Source organism: Etheostoma spectabile, chromosome 7 (assembly GCF_008692095.1).
Source record: "Etheostoma spectabile isolate EspeVRDwgs_2016 chromosome 7, UIUC_Espe_1.0, whole genome shotgun sequence".
NCBI lineage: Eukaryota > Metazoa > Chordata > Actinopteri > Perciformes > Percidae > Etheostoma > Etheostoma spectabile.
In genome coordinates, this window is record NC_045739.1 from 9274086 (window position 1) to 9297652 (window position 23567).

The 23567-nt window shown below is 40.4% G+C and overlaps 3 protein-coding genes and 1 pseudogene across 3 annotated transcripts in view; 2 read left to right on the forward strand and 2 right to left on the reverse strand.

Moving 5' to 3' along the window:
* Positions 1-205, forward strand: part of LOC116692429 (putative helicase mov-10-B.1) — a 13359-nt gene extending 13154 nt beyond the window's left edge. Inside the window, exon 22 of the mRNA XM_032520721.1 lies at positions 1-205. This exon is cut by the window's left edge and continues 18 nt beyond it. Within this exon, the coding sequence (XP_032376612.1) occupies positions 1-67 (67 nt within the window). The 3' untranslated portion in view covers positions 68-205.
* Positions 1-23567, reverse strand: part of LOC116692455 (rho-related GTP-binding protein RhoA-C) — a 732216-nt gene that overhangs the window by 696565 nt on the left and 12084 nt on the right. The gene's annotated exons all lie outside the window — the stretch shown is intronic.
* LOC116692425 (putative helicase mov-10-B.1) lies at positions 2874-12158 on the forward strand. Its single transcript, XM_032520716.1, has 23 exons — positions 2874-3255; positions 3360-3462; positions 4387-4568; positions 5212-5308; positions 5452-5593; positions 5728-5980; positions 6079-6192; positions 7326-7509; positions 7970-8112; positions 8218-8394; positions 8751-8863; positions 9015-9211; positions 9480-9577; positions 9760-9857; positions 9947-10045; positions 10150-10252; positions 10356-10473; positions 10900-11091; positions 11219-11290; positions 11391-11516; positions 11590-11678; positions 11791-11903; positions 12010-12158. Exons 1-23 carry the CDS (start codon positions 3116-3118, stop codon positions 12069-12071), a joined length of 3015 nt encoding a protein of 1004 aa, XP_032376607.1. The 5' UTR covers positions 2874-3115; the 3' UTR covers positions 12072-12158.
* Positions 13515-23567, reverse strand: part of LOC116692461 (rho-related GTP-binding protein RhoA-D-like) — a 22302-nt pseudogene continuing 12249 nt past the window's right edge.

Consider the following 23567-nt stretch of genomic DNA (forward strand, 5'->3'; position numbering starts at 1 on the left):
CAGCTGGAACCCTGTTGAAGGAACCAACAGACCTAGCATACTCATCTCTCTCAGCTGTAGTATTTAAAATACAAATAAAGAACTAAAATTGAGAACTAAGTGTGCAGTTGACTCAGGACAGACACAGGGAAGAACTGTCTATCTTAAAGCGTATTATAATACAATTGTAGTTTATTTAAATTCTGCAAACATTTGTAATGGTACATAAATAGAATAAGAGTGATACGTTTCCTATTAGATTGACTTTGTAAGTATCTCCTATCTAACAAATCTACCAACATTATTAGAGAGATGTTATGGGTTATAGATATCTTTTATCTTGTTCAAACTAACCTAAAATGAACAAGATTGCTTCACAAAAATGTAAACTTACTTATTTTAAGACCAAAAAGTTTGCCACCCTACCCTTTTTCTAAGCTTCATCTAAGATTTCTCTCAAAAATTCAAATTGAAATATAATAATGGCAATTTCATGATAAGGTTTCCCAAGGGAATTTTAAAGACAAGAGTTATGTTGCCATGGTAATAATCAGTGACACCTGCTGACAAATGGCAGACAGAGGAAAACTCATGACTAACTTTATGGTTTGCTAAGAAATGTTGTGGAACAAGAAATTTTTAGGGGATGTGGAAGAGTGTTTCAATTTCAGTTGAACAATGAGATGTCTCAACATACTGTACTTTTTACTTGTCTAACACCCAAATAATCCTTGGATTAATCACAAAGAGAAGTCTGATCATAAGTATGTCTATAACTGCAATTATGAGCGTCCTGTATGATTCAGAAATGAGTCACAACTCACTGTGTGTTCATTTGTGTAATTGCCCTTTATTATAAATTAATGTCTCCATAGTCATGTATATCCTTGACGTTCAACTTCCGGGATTGCTCCTGTGCCGCAGGAAATTCCACCATGCATATCTTTTCGCCGATGTCTGTTTCCTTCTGCTTTCTTTGTGATGGATTAATGAGGACTATGGTTAACTACTCCTCAGATATCTGCAGGGTAAATCCAGACAGCTAGCTAGACTATCGGTCCAATCTGAGTTTCCTCTTGCACGACTAAAACAACTTCTGAACGTACGTATATTTTACACCAAAACAAGTTCCTTCCCGAGGCTATTTTACAGCGGCTCCATATGGAGCTTAGCGCCACCCATGACGATTGTGATTGGTTTAAAGACATGCCAATAAACCAGAGTAGAGCTGAAGATCTTTGGTCTTAATTTCTATCATGGGGCTGGGCCAGGCTCGGGCTTGCGCTTCGGGTTGTGCGGTAAACGTGAGGTCAGGTGATGCATTTCAATTAGCGCGAAAATGGATGATGACACAATTCACTCATACAAGGGCTCGGGCACACTGCTTCACATAAATAAAAAATAAAAAACATCACAAAAACAACATGAAAACATCTTAAAACATAAGAGACATTTGCCTATTGTAGGAATTTGTGTACTTGAAAATAAGGATTATAAGAGGGAATTCTAATTTTTTTTATTTTGCATAACTCCGTGATGAAATGTTTCATCCAGCCACATAAATTATATTAGGGTATGCACTATAATAGGGAAATAGTCCTTGTGCGCCACACGAGAGAGGTAAATTAGAATGATGGTTGTTATTCATCTTAATTATGATTTTGCATATGTCCTTTAAGGGTTAAGTGACTGAGATGCATCACACACTTTTGGACACATAACATTTACCATAACTACAAGTAATAAACACTAGAGTTACATATGACACAAGACACGAGGATAAGGGGAAACTGGTACACAAGGGCAAGTGAAGGTTTTGTAGACTACTTGCTTGCTCCCTGGGGTGGCTTCTCATGCGTAATGGAGTTAGATTTGTTCAGAGAGGAGTCTGGATCTGATTAGTATGTTGACTGGTCAGGATTTTTAAAGTTCCCATTGGAAGGCTCTCCTAGTTTCTTAACTGGTGAAACTGACTCTTAGAGGTGAGTAATGATGTTCAATGATGATGATGGATCTTTATCCAAGTGGCCCTAATAGCTCCCACAGTGGTGTGATCTGGTCTTTCTATCTTGATGGCTCTTAAGGGATCAAAGGTTGTTTAGGTCATTGGTCTGCTTTTTGTGGCGATGTAGAAGAATAGGAGTCTTCTTATCTTGATCGTTGCTGTTTGCAGGATGTTGTAAATCTGGGATGTCTTGTTGGCCAGTATTCCAGATGTGTTGAAGAAAGAGCTTTACCTTAAATGTTGTGCTTTACACTACTTTGCACTATTTGACATTGACAACATGGCAGCTTAATAACAGAAACTGTACGAATTAATAAGGAACTTCTGAAGATGTATACGTTGTGTTTTGGGGGTATTGATTAGCCTACCAACTCTCACCACTAGACAAGAACTGATTTTTCCCTTTCCACGACAGATCGCTATGGGACTGTTGTTTGAGACCATGCCGAAACATAAATAGCCTAATGCATAAATGTGTAAAAAGATGATAGAAACTGCTTCAAGTTGTTTTACAACGTTCTTCTATACTGTAAAGTGACATTGAAAACATTCTGACCTTTCATCCATAATTCAAATACCACGTGGGCTTGATTTTTTACAATAGTTTATTATTATTATTATTATTATTATTATTATTATTATTATCATCATCATCAGTAGGCAACAACAATGCAATAATGCACGTCTCTGACATCATAGGGTAGCCTACAGGCTAAAATAAAAGTCAAGTAAAATAAAGCCTGAAGTTCTTTTGCTGACCTGTTCGCTGGCGGACTCATTAAGACAAATGCTTTTATAGCTATCTTGTGATCAAATGTGTTTGCAGTTTCGCTTTGCTTATTTCCCTTACGGCATCAACACGTAAGGTTTCGTTTCCCCGGACTGGCTGGCTGACTGGGTGCACCTGTTTTATCCACCGGAGCTTGACCGCCTCCGTGTTGCGGCGCCATAAAACCGTGTTGCAGCGCCATAAATGAAAAACTCCGCCCATGTGAACTGTCAGGGGATATAAAGGGAACCGTACAACCTGAACGATAAATTATAACCTCTTTGGATATATTGTAGCCTATCCATACTCAGTCCGGCGAATAACCCGGACGTTGTCTTGTTTGATCAAATCAATCTTCGATCATGGTTAGAAAGAGGTTCTCTGTAGGCATATGCTGCCAAATTGGAGTGGAATTCTTTGAGTTTCTGAAGGAGAGTGATCGAGCATCCATCACAGACAGATTGGAACTAAGAGACATTTACAACAATGAGTTCAGGAGCAGGTGCGTTGTTCTACGTTATGGGGATATTATTATAGATCTGAGTGTAAGTTTGAGAGCTTTTATAAATGTTTCCGGAATTACATTTTTTTTGTTTTTTATTTTAGAAATCCAGGAACCAAAGATCCCAACTTTGGTGCAGTCCTTCATTCCTTAAAGGTGTCCCACAAAATAACTAGACGAAGAGCCACTATTCGCTTCAACTCCACGGTATGCACTTCCGCATTACGTTTATATTTTAGGCACCTATAAGCCTATAATTTCAAATGTCATACAGCTTTTGAAATGATAATGGCACACTATATTTTACTCTTGATGGCATACGTTTTCAAAACAATTACAGTTGATAATAATAGCCTAATTATTTATATATACACAACACATATATATATATATATATATATATATACATCACTTTGTTTAAAGTCAGTTTACTAGCAATAGCAGTTTTCTAGCTGTGTTCAGATAAAGTGGAAATACAAAATTGTTTTATTTTGTGTTATCCGGCTCATGCTTTGGTTTTGGTTTAAGTTGGTGGCACAATGTGAAATACAGTATGCCGTATTACAATTTTAAACCACTTAATTATGTCACTAAGAGTGTAATTTGTCCAATTTATGGATCAAAGTCAATCTACAATGTAAAGTATAAACACAAATCTATCTTTTTCAAATCTCGTTTCTAAAACAACATTATTCTAGTGGATCCGTTATTTATTTATTATTGAATTAGTCTTTAATGTTATTGAAATATACTGTATGAAATATTTGAAGCCAAGTTTTCACTGCTTTAATGTTTAAAACTGACATCATCATTGTGTCAATACAGCAAGGATTTTGCTTCATAGGCCCCGATGACAAAATCACTGTTTGCGTAACAGGAGGGTGGGGCCATTTTCTTAGAAACAGAACTTCTGGTCTAAGATAGAGCTCTTTTTTCTTTAGGCGTAAAAAAAGCCCTTTTGAATGTCTTAAAAAGAAAGTTTGCTGTCACATTTGATTTGCATTTATATACATTATATTTATATGGGGATTAGGCGCCGAAGTGCACAGGTGTCTGCTACTAAAATTATAATGGAGCACACTCAGTTTTCCATCCCAAGACAAAATTGACATGAAGTGATCCTCTGCACAGGTCACAGCGCTTTTTATGGACCAGTGGCACTCATCAAGGAGCCGTTGGCAAGAACCAGTCCAGAGTGGTGCGGCCAGTCCCGGGACAGTTCAGATCGTCACCTCAGGAGATCAGGCAGAGACGGGGGTCCGCGCCCGGAGGAAACTGGCCGGTCTGCTGATGAACAGACTGAAGACAGACAGGTAACAGGCCCAAATAATGACTCATGACACTCCTCTTTTGAGAATCACGCCCCCAACAGCCTTTTCTGTGAGCATGTTTGTTTTTACCTCTACTTGTCATCATTAGCGTGCCAAAAGAGCACTGTACTTTTTAATATTTATTTTTAGACATCCTCTACTATTTCTTTCTACAATGCAGTCCTCTCAAATCAAACATGTTCAATGATTTTTGTAGGCATTTCAATACAAGAGAAAACTGAAGTGTCTTTTTGCTTTTTTTTTTAAATTAAGCAAAACTTAAACAGACAAATGGTCCTCTTTGACATCCAGACCCACAACAGGCTTAATGCACTCTTGGGGCGTGAAGCAAAAGCCGATGGCATATGAAAATAGCATGGGCAGGGTTGTAAGCATAAACTACAGGAGCTAGGATGGTAGCAAGCTAATAACAGCAGTCCACAAAGCTTCACGTCAAACGCTTTTCTTTAACTTCTGTCACTGGCCCTGCCTTCACCTTCTCATCTGCCTTTATTAATTCTTCTTGCAGCTATCAAACAAAAATATATCTGAAAGAGTACCTTTGAAATTAGGCTCTGTGAAGTAACACACCACTCCTCTGCCTTTTAATAAGGTGTATCGTCAGCTGCTCTTTTTGCCCCCACAGGGCTCAGTTCATCTCTGACAAACATGGCATCCGCATTGTCTCCGAACATCAGTTTGAGAACGGGAAACTTTGCTTGTGCGTCAAAGACACATGTGAGGTATTAATGTTATGAAACTGCAGCGTTTCTCATGATGGTCTCATGATAATCATCTGCTAAAAACACATAAACCCATTATTAGTTGTGGTGATACTTTAAAGCTTTACTTGTATTTGTTTTGTTTTTGTGTGTTTTTTAAACAGTACGTGATCAATCTTAATGTGGAAAACAATGGAAACGAGCCTGTGTATTTCACCTACTACACCCCACTGCACTGGCTCAGGGACATTATTCTGAAGGATGAGCACAGCGTGACCAAGACAAACCCTCTGTGTCTGCAGCCAGGTAATACAGACATCCCAAGTATACTTTCATTTGAATTTATGCCTATGTTGCACCACTCAGAGAACATGTATGCACACAACAAACCACTTGGACTACTCCACTAAACATAACCAGTTTTGTTTTTTTACGCTCAGGTGACAGCTATGAAATCCAAGTTCACCTCCGCTGCAGTTTGGTTGGTTTCTATCCAGCTACACTGGCCTTTGAATTCAAACCAGACCTAGAGCCCTCCTCCGCTGCGTTCCACATTGTGCGCTTTATTGAGGCTCAGTGTTTAACTGCCTTGGGAATGGAGCTGGCACCTATAGCGCCCTACAAACCCCGCTCCCTCCCTGCCTGGACCCCTGAGGCTAATTTCACAATTGTGGATGGACAACGACCTGAAGGGTATGAGTGTTTACTCAACACACTGTTAAATCTACAGCAAATGTTAAATTGAAATTATGTATGTCTCCAACCTTAACCATATTGTCCCCTCTTACCAGGCTGTCAATAATGGAGCTACGAAATGTGATTGAGCTAAAACAGTATAAAGTACCAGCATACATGAACCAGCTCATCCAGTCACTGAAGCAGTCTACTTACTTCTGCGATAAAAGGTAAATTCTGTATAATTTTCATATAATTTCATTTCCAGCTATAGGTAAATAGTTAAAGGACAACTGTTTCCACCTAAATTGCCAATCATGCAATTCAATATCCACTCATCTGGACTATTGCTTTATTAGCAGGGAAATATTGCGGTCTTTGCATTGACTTGAATACAAGACACAACTTGGTTATTAACATTCAACCAAAAACACACTCTTTCTCTAACCTTAACCAAAGACACAACACCCTCAATCCAATCAAACTGCAAACACTGGGCCTTGGAGCCCTTCTCTGTCATTGGATTAAGGACTTTCTCACTAACAGACCCCAGCACGTCAGGTTTGGCCACCACTGCTCCTCCACCATCACTCTCAGCAGCCCAAGGCCCAGCCCTCTATTCTCTGTTCACATATGACTGCACCCATCCCACAGTGTCAACATTGTCATTAAATTTGCAGATGACACAACTATAGTGGGACTAATAACTGACAAAAATGAGACCGCCTGCAGAGGGGAGGTCCGGACACAGGACAACCTGGTGCAAGGACAACAACCTCATCCTCAACACAAAAACAAAAGAAATCATTATTGACTTCAGGAAAAGTAACAACAAAAAACACCCCACAATGGTCTTTGCATATATTGAGCGGAGGTGAAGAGGGTCACAAGCTTCAAGTTCCTGGGAGTCTACATCACGGTGGACCTGACCTCGAGCCTGAACACCACCTTCTTCCTGAGGACCCTGAGATGCAACAGGCTTCCCGAGACACTGCTGATTAGTTTCTACCGCTGCACAATTGAAAGCATTTTACCATATTGCTGTACTGTGTGGTATTCTAGCTGCACTGCTGCAGACAAAAAAAGACCTACAGAGGGTTGTGAAGACAACTAAGAGGATGAGGAAGTCAGTTCCGCCAAACCTGTGGATATCCACTCAAGCCGTCTCCTTACAAACAACCCCTCACCCCAGAAACCCTTTCTTTCCCACCCTCCCATCAGGCAGAATGAAAACCCCAGGAGCATGCACCAACAGGCTATGGAACAGATTTTTTATCATACAGTACATGATCAAAGATATAACACAACACCCATTGTATATACACTGGCATACAATTAGTTCCTTTTCCTTTGGTCTGTTTAGAAGGGACTTGCTGAAAAGTTCCCTGAGCTGGGAGAACTACTCCGAGAGGTTTCAACTGCTGCTGTATCTGGAGGAGCGTCAGATGGAGGTCGACATCAAGAGATACAACATCCCCAACAGTGAAAAAGAAGAACATGCCGTCATGGTCAGAGATCGGTTCAACAAGAAACTTCTCGTTCTAGAGGTTAATATGTGCTTGCTGATTCACTTACAGTGCTTACATAATCACTCATTCCTTCACTTGCTAAAACAGATCAAACAGACAAGTACACATCATAATAATACGTAGAAATTACAGCAAAGTAGTTTTAGCCATATAAAGCAAGCATTAGTTATGTGACGTGGTTGTGTAGGTTTAATTTTAAAAGACACCTATATATATATATACACACACACACACACACACACACACACACATATATATACTGGCTCTGGTCTCCTTCAATGGATGTGCAGTTAACTGGCAAAAGTGTAATCACCACAGAGATAATGGATCCATTTTATTTTTATGGTAATCACACATTCCTGAGACCAGGTTGTTATATGCATTATAATGAGAAAAATACAATAAAAAGACAAATGATATCTTGCATTAATCTGCATACAAAGATATATATCTTTTCTTGTTCTCATTCACCTGCCAGGTACCTGGTGTGTCTGAGAACCGCCCGTCCGTGCTACGAGGGGATTCATTGCTGGCCTATCCTGCAGAAGAAAAAGGGGAGAAGTACCGCGGCTACGTCCACAGCGTGCAGCTGGACAGTGTCAAACTCGGCTTCAGCTCAAAGTAAGATCCAGACATTACTCTAACATACATACAATAAGTGAAAGTATTGATTTATTTGACTCATATTTAACCTGTTATTCACACAGTTTGTGAATCTGTTTACAGATTGCTGGATCGCTTTGTAGATAACATGAAGTTCAATGTTGAGTTTGTTGTCAACCGCCTGACTGTGCGCGTTCAGCACAGAGCAGCAGAGCTGGCATCTACATTCAGACTGCGAGAGGTGTTGTTCCCTGCTGCACCTGCCGACTCCTCTCAGCAACCTGAGCTTCCTCATCTCAGGTTAGGCATGCTAGCATTTAGACTGTATTTATCTTGTACAATTTGTTCGCTGGCTATTTTACAGCACCACCATCTGCACATCTGATCACACTAGAAACTACTCAAAATCCATGCCAGTATTGAAAAAATGGCTGTGCAAACATGTCCAACAGACCCTTGTGCACATTCACCTTAATGCACATGGAAGAAGCTTTAAAAGATAGACAGTGTTATACTAACAGCGCTGGCCCAAAACCCGGTAGTTGTGTTACCTGGTGAGAGTATGTGATTCACTGTGCATAAAAACATGGCGGCTTAGTCTCGCTGTTACTCAGCTCTGAGGTCATACCTTTGTTCCTCAATCTTCCTGTCAACAGGCTGTTTGATTCAAAGCTGGAGAAAAACCCAGAGCAGTACCAGGCCGTACAACACATTGTAGCTGGCTCATCTAAACCTGCCCCTTACCTGGTGTTTGGCCCACCTGGAACAGGTAGCGCAAGTACCAGCATATTACTTTTTCTTTGTCTTCAATAGAGCTGCACTGTTCAAGCGATTTACGTTTGATCTGTTATCCTCCTAGCCGCCCACAAAACCATACATTCAATGCACTTGACTTAGTTTTGATGGTTGTTTCTGTTGAGGCAAAACTGTGACTCTGGTGGAGGCGATCAAGCAAATAGAGAAGACCCAGGCTTCCTGCCACATCCTGGCCTGTGCTCCCTCCAACAGCGCTGCTGATCTGCTCTGCATGAAGATTCTGGAACACGTGGACGAGCATGAAGTGTTTCGCATGTACGCCAGCAGCCGAGACCCAGAGCATGTCCCTGAAAAACTAAAGGTCAGTGCTGGTGCATTCGATGCATGATGCATTGTTTTTCGATGTGAAGCATTTCTTTGAAACAGAAAGTAGCTGACATTCATTCACACTCTCATTCAATTTGCCACAGTTAGATCATCTACCCTCTACTGGACTTTTGATGCATAGCCGTGTCTCTTTACAACAGAACAATACTGCTGCACTTCCTGGTGCATTTGAGACAGTTGTATTCTTAAGTCTTTTTCTAGCCTCCGTGTTTGTGTACATGGACATTGTGGTATTTTTACAGGCATGCTCTAACCTGGTAGGGGACTGTTACCTATTTCCTGCTAAAGAGAAGCTGATGGGGTATAGGATTATGGTCACCACTCTATTAACCGCTGGAAGGTAGTGAATGAACCTTTGCTCACCTGCATGACACCGTAAAAAAGTTGCATTTCACTGTTGCATATTTTAGTATTTCTCATCCTGTTTATATTCTCTGCCATCCAAAATACTAACAGTCAACTTGTTCTATTGTTCTGTGGGACAAAGTTTTCCACCATGCGTGTACTCTCTGATCTCTGCAGGTTTGTCTCAGGAGACATTCCTGATGGTCATTTCACTCACGTTTTTGTGGACGAGGCAGGACACGCTGTGGAGACTGAATGTTTAGTCCCATTGGCAGGTAAAGATAAACAAACAGCAGCGTGGTTTCTGTTATTGTATTGAACTTGTTTTATGCGTTGGTTGATTTTTGTTATCCATGGGACAAAGGGCTGCTCAATGCAGAGTCTGGTCAGGTGGTTCTGGCTGGAGACCCCAAGCAGCTCGGACCCATTCTCAGATCCCCTTTTGCACTGAAATACGGCATGGGTAAGCACAGACACACTCACAGATACACTGTGCTTTTTATAACACTGTAGTTTGGATAAATGAAGATACCTAATTCTGGAGTTAAAAGGCTCTGCTGTCTGCAGGAGTGTCCCTCTTGGAGCGCATGATGAGGGATTTTGCTCTGTATCAGAAGGACAAGGGTGTGTTCAACAATCGCTTTGTCACCAAACTGCTGCGCAACTACAGGTGTGGTACTAGAGATGGTTATACTGTAGGTCACTCTTTACAGAAATCATGTGTTTGATTGATTTGATTTTGTTTATCCTTTTATATTTTATACTGTTTTCAGGTCCCATCCAGCCATTCTGAAGGTTCCCAACGAGCTCTTCTATGATGAAGAGCTGCAGTGTTGCGCAGATGAAATGTTACGCAACTCCTACTGCAGATGGGAATACCTTAAGAAGGAGGTAACGCTTCTTCTTTAAGCACACACTAATACTGTACAGTGCATGTTTGCTGGTTCCTGTATCTCCACATTAAGAATGTGAGGATTTTCTTTGTATAATGTCAATTTAAGTTGAATTTGGTTTTTAACAGTTAGTTTTAACGGATTTTTTTTTTTCACAGTTTTAACAGTTGATTTCTCATTAATTTTGATTGTTTAGTCTGTGCCGTAGACTAAAAATTGAAATTAATGAGAAAATAATTGGCAGACAAAGAGATAAAGAAAATATTTGTTCTAACTTTGAACTAATACTCACTGTCAGGTGCGGGTTTCACCTTTTTGATAAAGGATTTTCATTGAAGGACAATGCATTCAACATCTTGAATAATCAGCTCAGTATTCTAAGTTTTCAAAACAGTCTCTTAAGAATTTATATGATACCTCTTAGGACTTCCCGGTGATCTTCAAAGGCGTGACTGGTGTAGATGATCGCGAGGCCAGCAGTCCGTCATTCTTTAACATAGCAGAGGTGGAGGTGCTGATGGACTATGTGAAGAAACTGCTGCAGACACAGGGCAAGAGAGGCCTGGCTACCATCTCACCCAGAGACATAGGCATTATCGCCCCCTACAGGAAACAGGTCCAAATGAATTATACACACAGAATACAACCATGTAGCTTATTTATTTTGCAGATTACTTTAAGCCTAGTACAAATTAACAATTGTTGAAGTGAACTGAAACTGTTTTTTTCTCTGTGTCACTTAGGTGCAGAAAATCCGCAAGGCCCTCGAAAAAGTTGGGAAAGACTTCAAATTTAAGGACATAAGAACCCTAAAGGTAACTAATAATAACTAAATAATTCACTTACAGTAAGTAAGAAGCTGTGTCCAAAGTGTTTATATATATATGAAGGTTTATGTGTGTTTGTGTGTCTCAGGTTGGTTCGGTGGAGGAGTTCCAAGGTCAGGAGAGGAGAGTGATCATGGTGTCTACAGTTCGGAGCAGCCCCAATTACCTAGAGATAGACAAACAGTTCAACCTTGGCTTTGTCAAGAACGAGAAGGTATATAACACATGCACATACAATGTGTATATATACACACCAAGCATGATTCTGACGCTCTTTTCTTGTCCAGAGATTCAACGTGGCTGTGACTCGAGCTAAAGCCCTGCTGATCGTGGTGGGAAACCCCAGGGTGCTGAATACAGATCCTACCTGGGCCCAGTACGTGTCATACGGCTGCTTCAGATTACTGCTTTTGGCATACATATATTAATATTTACATGTAATTTTAAGAGATCAGTCCCAGATAACATTATTCTCTCCTTATCTACAGTTTCATCCAGTACTGCCGAGATGAAGGAGGCTACGATGGTTATGAGCATGTGGAGGAGGACGAGGACGTGGTGGAGAGACTCTCTCGCCTCTACATCGACATTAATGTTCAAGGTGACAAGACACGTATTTTTAAATTTCATTAGTATCCCCATCAAAATGATTTATTTATGTTAAAATTGTCCACCTTGTTTTCTTTCTGTGAATGTTTTCATGCCAGTGGAGACTGCAGAAAGCGCCGTTCAGCAGCACCTGGACCCCGAGTGGCGGAACGACCTGTGAGGGAAAGGAGAGCACAATCTTCCATTCGGATTCATTTTTCCATCAAGGTTTTAAGAAAAGGTTTCTAAATTGGTATTTAAATTCTCAAGGGCTTAATGGTACCTTTCCAAAAAATCTTGGTAATGTGAGCTATATAAACTTGACCAAAGACCACAAAGCACAGGGAGATGACTCATATTAGGAGCAGACGGTTTCTCTCCGGCTACCTCAGTTGACTGCATTCACGCCCCTTGGCTTCAAAGAAACAGATACGTTTTATAGTTTTACAGTTTTATACCCTCCGTTTACCTAGTTAAAATCACAGCAAATGATTTGGAGACCTTCAATTTTAAGCAAACAAGACCATCAGCATTAAGATCGGCCATCTCCATATAGTTATTCTTAGTGCCTGCCCGATTTCCTGCAAAATCAAATGACACGATTTACAACACACAGTCACAGCAAGCAGGAGGTCACAGTCAATCATTCAACAGATGGGTAGAATTACGGGATTTGAAAGGATTCAAAACCGATCCGGAATTGGTCCTATTCCTTCTATATGTAATATGTCCATATTATTAATGAAAGACATTGAGAGAAGTGTTTAAAAAAACAAAACAGTTTAGCCACAAATAGATACATTACCAAATCTCTGTGCTTCCTGCCAACAGCCATTGAAAAACGAAGAATAGCATAAAAATGTGTTGAAGTCTTTCTTTCACTCGCTTCCAAAAGGATTGCCCACGCTAGCCAGATCAAGAGGAGGCTGTGGTACTCATGGAGACACTACCACTGTTGTCCAGGGGTTTCCAAAATCATGACAAAATAATTTCACCAACCAAAACTGTCTCAGGGTTATTTAATTGAATCACTGCTCTTTTAGAATCATGAAGTTGTGTGTCGTAGGCCTGTAACAATTTTTACATAATTGTCAACTGGTCTATATAATTGCGGTGTCTTTGTTTAATCACAATTAATTGCTAACATTAGCTAAGGTCTTAAGGCATTGATTTTGTTTAGATATGCCAAAAGATGTATCCAGGAATTCATTCAAAACTTTAATTTGTTCAAAAAAGTAATGAATAAATATTAAATTTGACTGAGACAATTATATTGTTTATTGCGTTTTTCCGGAGACAATTGTACAGCAAATTTAGGAATTGTTACAGCTCTACGTTTGTACGGTTTGTCTATGTAGCCCCTTATTTTGAAATTGAAATTTGAAATCTTATTTTGAATTACGCAATGCAGGTTTTTAAATGATTAACCAATTTAAAAATGTTTGTCTATTTTTATGTTTAGCATTTTCTGAAAAATAAAAGCGATTTCAAAACAAAAGTTCTTTTGCTTATGGTAAAGGTATACAAATAATGTGAATACGATTGTAAATGCCTTTAGAAAAAGTTCAGTTTGTAAAAAAACAGAAGCTATGGCAAAAGCTAAACCAAACGAGTTAAGATTACATAGTAATTCAAAAATACTTTAATAACATGTTTCAACACATTCCACTCCTGTTAGTAAAGCGTCATCACAATCAACATTTTCTCTTGAGTTGTGCTATTTGACATTACATAGAGGCACTGTCCGGAAATTAGCCAAAGCCCACAACATTCTGATCTCTATGGATCTGAATGTACGGGATAAAAGGATTACCACAGTTGTAGCTTATGATGGTGGAAAGATCAATGCAGGGACCATTACATATACTTACAGTGTTCAGGGCCCTTTCGTGACAGGATCTGTTAAGCATTATGTACGTCATCTCTTTGCAGCCGTGATACAGAAGCACACACTAACTGTATCAGAAGGCTGTCTGGAAGAAGATGAGGTGGTTTGATGATTCCGTCACTTAGTGATGACAATACACACCTGGAGAAAGATTAATCATTGTGGTCACCGATAAAGTTGGCTCTTACAATTTTCCTTACAATTCTGTTGAAATTTCTTGTTAAACTCTCCTGCTAATGAAAAATAAAAAAAATAAAGAACCCAATCACACCATACTTTATTAGTTGGCCCCACTTCAATGATCTTTAATGGCTACTCAGGAGAAAAATGTTGACTGGGCACTTGCTACACTCTCAGATATCTAACATTCCAATCACATTTCAAGGAATGTCCCTTGTGTGTAGTGTCAAATAAAGGCCTTACACAACAACAAAGCCTTCATTTCAAATAGAGTAGCTTTCAGAGAGAGCTACTGAGCCAAACTGAGGAGATGGCACATTGGTAACATCAACCTTTGAACTGTCAATCAAGCAGGCAGTTGGAAATGTATTTAAACTTTTATGCACGGAATAGGCATAAAAGTACAATCTGAATATTAACATGGCTGTTTACAGTGTGCGTCCACAAACATGTAGATTCAGTACACAGCGATTCATAATGACTGTATACTGGATCTGAATCAACAGTACAGAGTTCAGACAGGAGGATGTTTTGGCAAGACCTTGGTGATAGACAGTGGTAGTGGCAAGTCTGTCGGAGTCAGTGTTAGAGCAACTGAGAGTATTGTGTCCATGACAATAGACCACTGTCTCCAGTGCCGGCTTAACCTATCGCCATAGAAAAGACAAGAGCACGTGCTCAAATAGGACGTTGAGGGTGTAAAATGACAAATAATAGTGGTGTGACGTGGATTCCTGACTAAGGCTGATCTATAAAAAGGACACTGAGAGGTGCATGCAGGTTGAAGAGAAGCATTCTATTAAAGCAAATCTAAAAACTATCTTGCCATTCAGTGGACATGTGACCTACAAGACCCTTCTTTGTAAACAATCATAACACAGACATAATATATTTGTAAAGTATATGCACATATAAATACAAATACATTTAAATAGGAGGAACAAGTCCCTCACACAAACAGGATAGTGGAGGAAAACAGCAAACAGAAACAAAGTGAGTAGCTGAGGAAATAAGAGGGTTTCTTTTTAAACTGATTTGTTTTGCTTTTAAACAGGTATGTCAGTCTTTTATATTCTCCTGTGGCATATCTGCATCTGTGAAGTAAGTATAGTCCACGGAAGCCATTGATTTAAGGTTTCTCTAAGTTTGCTCTGTGCATGGGGGGGGGGGGGGGGGGGGGGGGGGTTGGATTCCTGCCTCAGGTGCTGATTGGGCCAACAAAAACTGTCCCCTCACAGTAGCTGGGCCTCCCTCTTCTTGCGCTTGCGGACTTGCAGCGCTGCTCGGGGCCATCTCAAACACCTCCCGCACACCATCCTTGGTCTTGCGGAGAGCACTCCAAGTAGCCAATGCACTGATGCGGTTAGCCATGTCTCTCCCCTCCTCAGATTTGACAGGCTCCTGGAGGTTTAATGCAGACAGTGGGTTAAAATGACACTGAGTGTAGACCTCAACAGGGAGGTAGTTATAATTACACACAATTTTATAACACACACACACACACACACACACACACACACACACACACACACACACACACACACACACACACACACACACACACACACACACACACACACACACACACACACACACACACACACACACACACACACCACACACACACACACACACACACACACACACACACACACACACACACACACACCTGTTTCATCTTGGCCAGCTCCCTTCGTGTGTGTTCATCATTCCTCAGGTCCTTCTTGTTACCCACGAGAATGATCGGGACGTTGGGACAGAAGTGTTTCACTTCAGGAGTCCATTTCTCTGGAATATTCTCTACAAGAATAAAAACCAAGTTAAGTCACTGCACAGCAATTCCCAGAAGGTTTCCCTACAAGGACAGTTGGGAGACCCCTTGTCATTTCCCTTGTGACTGTACAGACAAACATTAGGAGGTCTAGTGTGCACTTTGTTATGCTGCTTGCTTATTGCAACTGTGTGCAATAGTGTAATTATTTAATTTATGCTTAAATAATTATTTTTGGATTTTTTAATTTTAATTATGCTTAAATATTTATTTTCAGTATTTTCAGCACTTACTTCTTCTGCCTGTTTAATCAACTTCTAATTGACTTTAAAAATTTAATTGTGTACTGTATTTAGCTCCCAACTTCCCTAATGTGTTCAAATTGCTGTAGCTGAGAAACATTCATGTCTAAATGTAGATTTACTGAATTTACTAACTAACCCAGAGCAGGAGAGCTGACTAAGGGCTAACTGTGATGCTTGTCTTGACGGCAGCAGCAGGATTAATTACAACACCTATAACTTAAGCATACTCATGTACACCATCTATTTTATGAATACGCATTACGTTTTCATAAAATGGATCATTAATTGCATGACATCTGCACAGAGGCAGGAATCAGGGAAATATAATGGAAAATACATCAATTATTAAAAGGGTACAACCTATAGAGAAGATCAGTGCGAATTTTACTGCACTGACAGATGAGCCCTCCTTGGAGTGGAAATGTGGACATGTAATGGAGCATTTGCCAAAATGATTTCCTGTAACCTTATAAAAAATTATTTATCTTATTTCGAACCTGGGCCGCTGCAAAGGCCTCAGCTTACACGGGGCGCACGCTCTTACTGGGTGAGGTAGAGGCGGCACCATCTTGGCATTTTTAAGGCAAATAGTTATCTACATTTAAAGGGAACCCCCTTACCAGGTATTATTTGTATTTTTTGCCTATATTGATGATATTGAGGATGCATGAGAGCTTTGCATTTCTTTTGCGTTTTCTTTTTTGTGGATTGAATCCACGAGTAGAGTTTCTTCTAAATTGCTTAAAAACGTTTAAAATTCTGTATAAAGTGAAGAAACACTGCCTTGACTCTCTGAGGTACCACTCCAGGTCAAACATATTTCAGGTTCTTTCTGTATCACTGAAACCCTGCTGTGACATCAAAATTAGAGATGCACCGATTGACCAGCTGGTGAATGGGATCGGTCTGACGTGTGCCGGTTTTATGCCAAATTCACTCTGGCGCCGCATAATATACATTGCGCAACATCAACACCACAAGTGCACATGCAGGGTTTCCGCTATATGCATGTAGCAGCGGCGCACTGCCGCTCAATCAGCTGTTTATAAAATGTCATAAAGTTGTAACTAAACTACACACGGCAGAGCTGTACTCTACTGATCTCAGGCAAACAGTCTCTCAGTCTCTCTCTTCCAGTCTCTCAGTCTCTCTCTTCCAGTCTCTCAGTCTCTCTCTTCCAGTCTCTCAGTCTCTCTCTTCCAGTCTCTCAATCTCTCTCTTCCAGTCTCTCAGTCTCTCTCTTCCAGTCTCTTTCTTCCAGTCTCTCAGTCTCTCTCTTCCAGTCTCTGTCTCTCTCTTCCAGTCTCTTTCTTCCAGTCTCTCAGTCTCTCTCTTCCAGTCTCAAGGTCTCTCTCTTCCAGTCTCTTTCTTCCAGTCTCTCAGTCTCTCTCTTCCAGTCTCTCAGTCTCCTTCTTCCAGTCTCTCAGTCTGGCGGGCCAGTGAAAAAGTGAGTGGGTCTATAGTTTTTCCTAGAAAAAAAAAATGACTTCAACAATAATTAAACCTTAGAGAGTAGAAAAAAAGAATAGAAAACTGCAAAAACAGTTACACCTTTAGTTTGCAATATTCTGCAAAGGCAATAACACATGTTCAACCAACAGAGCTCAATAAAGGCTGAACAAACAAGCATAGACAATAACCTGTCTATTTCATTCAGCAGTGCAAGGACAGTTCACCTGAAAATAAAATAGTCTAAAAGTAAAAAAAATTCAAATAATGAAAACTCTCAGCAAAGCACGGTTTGAAATAAATAACACACTCTCCAATTTCTGTTAAATCAACCATATACAATACAATCAGCCTGGTGGAAATTAAGCTTTTGTGTCATTTAAACTATACAATGTAGCCTATAAGGCACACATTTCACGGACAAAAATTAAGGAAATGAGTTAAACAACAGGCCTACATTTGTTGTTTTCATTCTATAAAACATGACGCAAGATTTAGTGCTGAAAACAGAAACGATCTCATCCTAGTCCAAAGAGTCACAGAGTTCTTTTTCAAAGGACAAAAGGCACGGGTTGTTGAGGCGCGTAGTAGTAATGGATGCTTTTTATCCTACCTGCAGTGGAGAACAGTCTACAAGAAGTCATGGGAAGGGTGATGATGACTTGAAGTAGTTTGTTTGGAAGGAAATATAATATAATAGGTTTGGAAATATGTCAGGAGCACAAACGTCCAATACTTCCATTAGGGATGGAAATTCCAGGCCATTGGCTACTTTCCGACGCGGTTGCTCAAAGAATAATGTCAGGTCAGCATCCTCAACCAATATATGAAAGTGATCCTTCTCTTGCTCGTCTGGTGTTTTTCACATGCCTGTCCGAGGTGCTTCCAGTCCACAAACCCCTCTCTCGCAAATGGGCTGACAGCTTCACTGGGAAAAGGTCTGCATATTTTACAGAAAATCGTGTCCTTAATTACACTCTACTCAAACCAAGAAAAAACTGTCCATACCACTTTGATGAGAAGCTCCTTGATTTTTCATTGTTGACAGTGCAGGGAAATACCTTCAAATTAGGTTGTGAAGGTGGTTCATCAATTGCGGTTAGATCAGCGGGTAAACCCGTGTCAGGCTGACCGGGAGAGAGCCCTGGCACTGCCACCCGCGCCTGACTAGCCTTCTTGTGGGTTAATGAGTCTAAAGAACTGGGCTGGGTGGGATCGATGTGTGGCTTTCTACAACTTGCTTCAACAGTTCCATTTCATTCGTGAAACAAATTAAAGTGAGTAATGTGGGGGGGCCAGTGCCGCCAGGCCCATTACTGGCCACGCACCTTTTACGAAATGTGACAGCTAGGCCTACAGTTTATCGGAAAATAGTGTTGGGCACACTGACTTTGACAAATTTACTGTTTATCAGACAAGAAGCTAACGTTAGCAAACGCTGCGGTACCTCTGCCTCTGACACCCCGCTGGACGCTGTAGGAGACACTAGTTAAAACAAAAAAAAGGAGGAGATGTATTCCACCGACACGCTGTATTACCATTACTGTTCATACCGTTCAAAACCAACATTAAAACGTAGTAATCTTCCCTTAGTGTTTAGTTTTGTTGCTAAACTGTGTGTAAAGTGAGCAGTGACATGAAGTCTTTTGTTTCAGGTAATGCACCTAGGGTACCGTCTATTTACTGGATTGTTCTGAGGTAACCGTAACGTATAAGCCCGTTGGTATTGTTCATACGTATGCACAATGACAAATAAAGCAAACTTGCCATAAAAGGAGCTACACGCTGTTTTCCGGTAACATTACTGTTGACGTACAAACAGGCCTGTGTGTGTGTTTTGAGAAATATTATACTGCAAGGCTATACTTATTTTATTTTTATTTATATATTATTTATATTGCCATTACCTGTTTTCCCTGTTTTCATACATATCACATTTTTTTGTTGGATGTTGGATGTGAAAAGAAGGAAATGCTTTTCCCATAACATTGCACTTTAGAGGTGTGTGAATTTCCCACACCAGGAGTAATTTATATATAGTTCTATTTATAGTGATTGATTATCTATGCAAATAATGTTCTATGTTCTATGCAAAATATGAATTTTCTATTAGAGAAAAGACAGAAAATAAATTTGTGTGTGCTGTGAATTGGTTGGAAAAAATTAAATTGGAATCGGCTAAAATCGGTATCGGCTGGTCAAACTCAATGAAAAATCGTAAACGGCATAAAAATTTTAATGGGTGCATCTCTAATCAGAATGCTGTCCTTTAATTTCAGATGAAGGACATTACTGGGATTCGACAATATAACATTTTTTACTTGCGGTTTTGTGTGGGCAGCAATTTGTATGCAGCCTTACCTAAACTGTCGGGGCTATCTATGGAGAAGCACATGAGGATAACATCTGTGTCAGGGTAGGAGAGAGGCCTCAGTCTGTCATAGTCTTCCTGGCCTGCTGTATCCCACAACGCTAACTCCACCTGAGGAAAAAGAAGAAAAATAATGTTTAGTCGCATGTGGCTACTAGCAAAAAGTGCAATGTAAGTTACATTTATACAAAAAGGTAGGGTTTTCCCACTTCATCGACAGCAGGATGAAGAGGGGAAAGGAGATCAGAAACAATTAGAATATGGGCAATAAGAATAGAGGCAGAAAAACTGGAGAGAGGAATTTAAAGTGGATTTAAAACAATTCAGGCCTAAAAAGCAACTCCTTAGGAGGTAGAGATGGTTCCCACAGGCTTTTCTTAGGCTGTTAATCAAACTGTTAGCAGTCCCAGAGTGTCTGACCTGCTCTAGATAAAACAAATGCCCAGCTCAGCAAGGTCTGTAACACGTGCTAAAATGCAACCCCAAAGCATCAGATGGGAACCTCTTCTACACTGTAGCCTAGAAGTGTCATAGCATTTTATTGTTATTATTTACTAGCATATAGGATTCCTATGCAGTGTATGGTAGCCTTTACAATGTTATTTATTTCTTTTATCACCACACAAACAGCCATAGCAGAGCTATTTTTTGGGGTAATTTTAGGCCTTCATTTGATAGGAGAACATAGAGGAGAGAGAAGGGAACGACTTGCAGGAAAGGGCCACAGGTCGGAATTGAACTTGCAGCCGCTGCGTCAAGAACCAAGCCTCTGTACATGGGGCCCACGCTCTACCAGATGAGCCAACCAGGCCCCCCGTCATGTGGCTTTTGACTATATATGTCTCCTAAATGGCTGCGGTCTGAGCTTTGACTGTAATCTTGACTTCCTGCAGATTTAATCCTACAGTAACCTCACCCACATTACAGTCACAGCTGGAGAACTGAGCCTGATACAGCTGAGAACTGGAGAAAAAAAAAAAGAGAGTAACTGCAGTATGTTAGCAGTTCATCTGGACTTTTCTGACATCTCCCGGCACTCATTTCTTGCCAAGTCTTGCTTGTTGGCCGACAAACTACTAGACTGGCTGGCCACACCGTCTTCTGGCCTTTTCCATAATATATGAGACAGTGGGCTGAGCTGTATCACTTCTGTGTAGGAAAGTAGGCAACACCACCCCATGACAAATCTGTGTCAATTTCAGCTGCTCTTGAATTCTTTTACCACTAGGGGTCTCTCAGGAGTTGCCCTCATCCATTTCTTCTACCACCATGCTATCTGACCGAACTTGTCTTCTCTTGGTTGCTGTAACCACAACTAAATACAACCAAAAAATTAAAAATAGGTGGCAGTTGTAAGGTCAACTGTGACACTGATGACTTTTTAAGTCATAATTCACTGAACTACATGCATTTGTATCTTTTTTTTTTTTAAATCCTTCTACCACATTTGAGCGGATAGGGGTACAGTAAACTATGTATTATACGATACAGGAAACAGGAAATGGGACAGTCATGATGCAAGAGGGGGGTTCCAACACTAAGCAGGAAGGGGGCACTGATCCATTTCCTGTTGTTGGCTGGAGGTCTGCTACTTTATAACAATGAAACAACCCAAGGATTTGCTTACAATCTGCACTTATCCCCATCGGTCTTGAGGGCATGTGGTTCTCAACCAGCAGGGCCAACGGGGTCACATTTTAACACTACAGCAGCAGTTTTAGTGCCACACAAACCTGCCTGTTCAGAGGAATTTCTCGGATTATCAAAAATATATACTCACATCCAAGTCCATTACTAGCTAAATATACTTACAGTATGAAAAGTAGGCAATACTCGTTCTGCAGTAAAATGGCCCATGTGACGAATATATTATCATAGGTTACATTACTGATGCAACAATGTGTGCGGTAAGCAGCACTGTATCTGGTCGAGCTGCAACTAGTATTAGCTACTTTATATTACAACCAGGTAGGGATGTCCAGTGGTATCCAAGATATTTTATACAACCTAGGGGTTGGACCTCCAAAAGGGTCACAAGATAAATCTGTATTTAATGTCATGAGGATGTTTTGGATTACAATTTACTTGAAGAACCAAATTTACAGCTCTTTAAATACAAATGACCTCCCAAATCAAGGCTACATAAAATATATAGGCCTAACACTACAGTCATCAAATATTAAGCTCTGGTAAGATCGCGTGTCACTCAAGCGGAGTCAACAACTGGCACGCGCCCCCGGTGACGAGAAGCAGATCGCAACAGAGCAAACGGTTTTTTTCAGTGTGTTGTTGTGATGTGTGCACCCTCTACTTCTTTTACAAACCTCATCAAAACTGTTTTTCCAATCACAAACGCAACTGTTGCTGAACCCACCATGTAGGGTGCGGTGCGCATGCTGAACGGAGCTCTGGGGGATATCTTATGGGATCCTGCAGTTTAGGAGAAGTGGAGCGTGCACCGCGGCTTGCTGGTAGTGTGTGGGATTAGGTGTCGACCAGAGTGTACCGGGCCACCATGCTTCGACTGTGCGCTGCACAGCAGATTACAGCTGTACTTCTGTGTCGGCCTATATGCCACTCACCAAAAGGGCTATTAAGATTGACGGTGTTACCCACCACTGCATCTACCTCTACCCTCACTTGGGTAAATGGGTAGGCGGGTGCTGATGCCAAGCTCTGAATGTAATGGAGTAGAAAGTACAATATTTCTCTCTGAAATGAAAAGTATACTAAATACTGTACTTGAGCAAATGCACTTAACTAATTATTCATAATCATCTAATCAAAACAAATAAAAGTTACATTTCAAAAATAAAAGTACCTGTTTGCCATCCACTTCAATGTCAGCGATGTAGTTCTCAAACACAGTGGGGACGTAGACCTCTGGGAACTGGTCCTTACTGAAGACTATGAGCAGACAGGTCTTCCCACATGCACCATCCCCAACTATCACCAACTTCTTCCTAATAGCGGCCATCTACAAACAGAATACACTTTGGTTAGGCTATGTATTAAGTGAAATGCATGAGAATTCAACCAAACAATAAGTCAACTGGTGAGAACATATACAATACAAGAATTTTACCCTGAGAATATATCCAGATGTTAGCGTCAGTCTGTCAAGGAGATGTGCAGAATTCAACAACATCAAACAAGCATTTTACAAGAAAGGAATAAAATCCCAGCTACTTTATCCCGCCTGCCTGGCAGTCTTTTGGTGGAAATATGTTTAAATTTGACACACCGGAGGAAGCCAAGGCGTTCTACGATCAAAAGGTGATGGTTCAAGATTGACCTGACGGATTGCTTAACAACTTAGCTTTGAACTTGTCACGAAGTGGCTAGGTGACAACATTGGCTAACTGCTATAGCTAGCGGCTAGTTCACCGTCGTTAGCAATTTCAAACTACACTGTGCTTGAGGAGTGTTTTCTTCACCGACCGATGATATAAAGGATAAAAAGGACTAACATGAACGTTTTGAGATAAATCTATATCTTTCAAACACTAAAGTGAATTTGTCTGTTTAGAGTCATTCTAAACCAGAGATGGGAAGTACAAAAAAGAAGTACAAATACTTTGTTACTGTACTCAAGTAGATTTTTCATATATTTTTACTTAACTATTTATTTTGTGGCGACTTTTTACTTATACTCCTTACATTTTAACACGAACATCAGTACTTTCTACTCCTTACATTTTACAAAATTGGCT

Excerpts from the sequence above, each read along its gene's own strand:
- LOC116692425 (XM_032520716.1), top strand. The coding sequence starts at position 3,116 with ATGGTTAGAAAGAGGTTCTCTGTAGGCATATGCTGCCAAATTGGAGTG. Across the intron at positions 7,510-7,969 it reads AGAAACTTCTCGTTCTAGAG|GTACCTGGTGTGTCTGAGAA; the intron begins GTTAATATGTGC and ends TTCACCTGCCAG. Across the intron at positions 9,858-9,946 it reads ATGTTTAGTCCCATTGGCAG|GGCTGCTCAATGCAGAGTCT; the intron begins GTAAAGATAAAC and ends CATGGGACAAAG.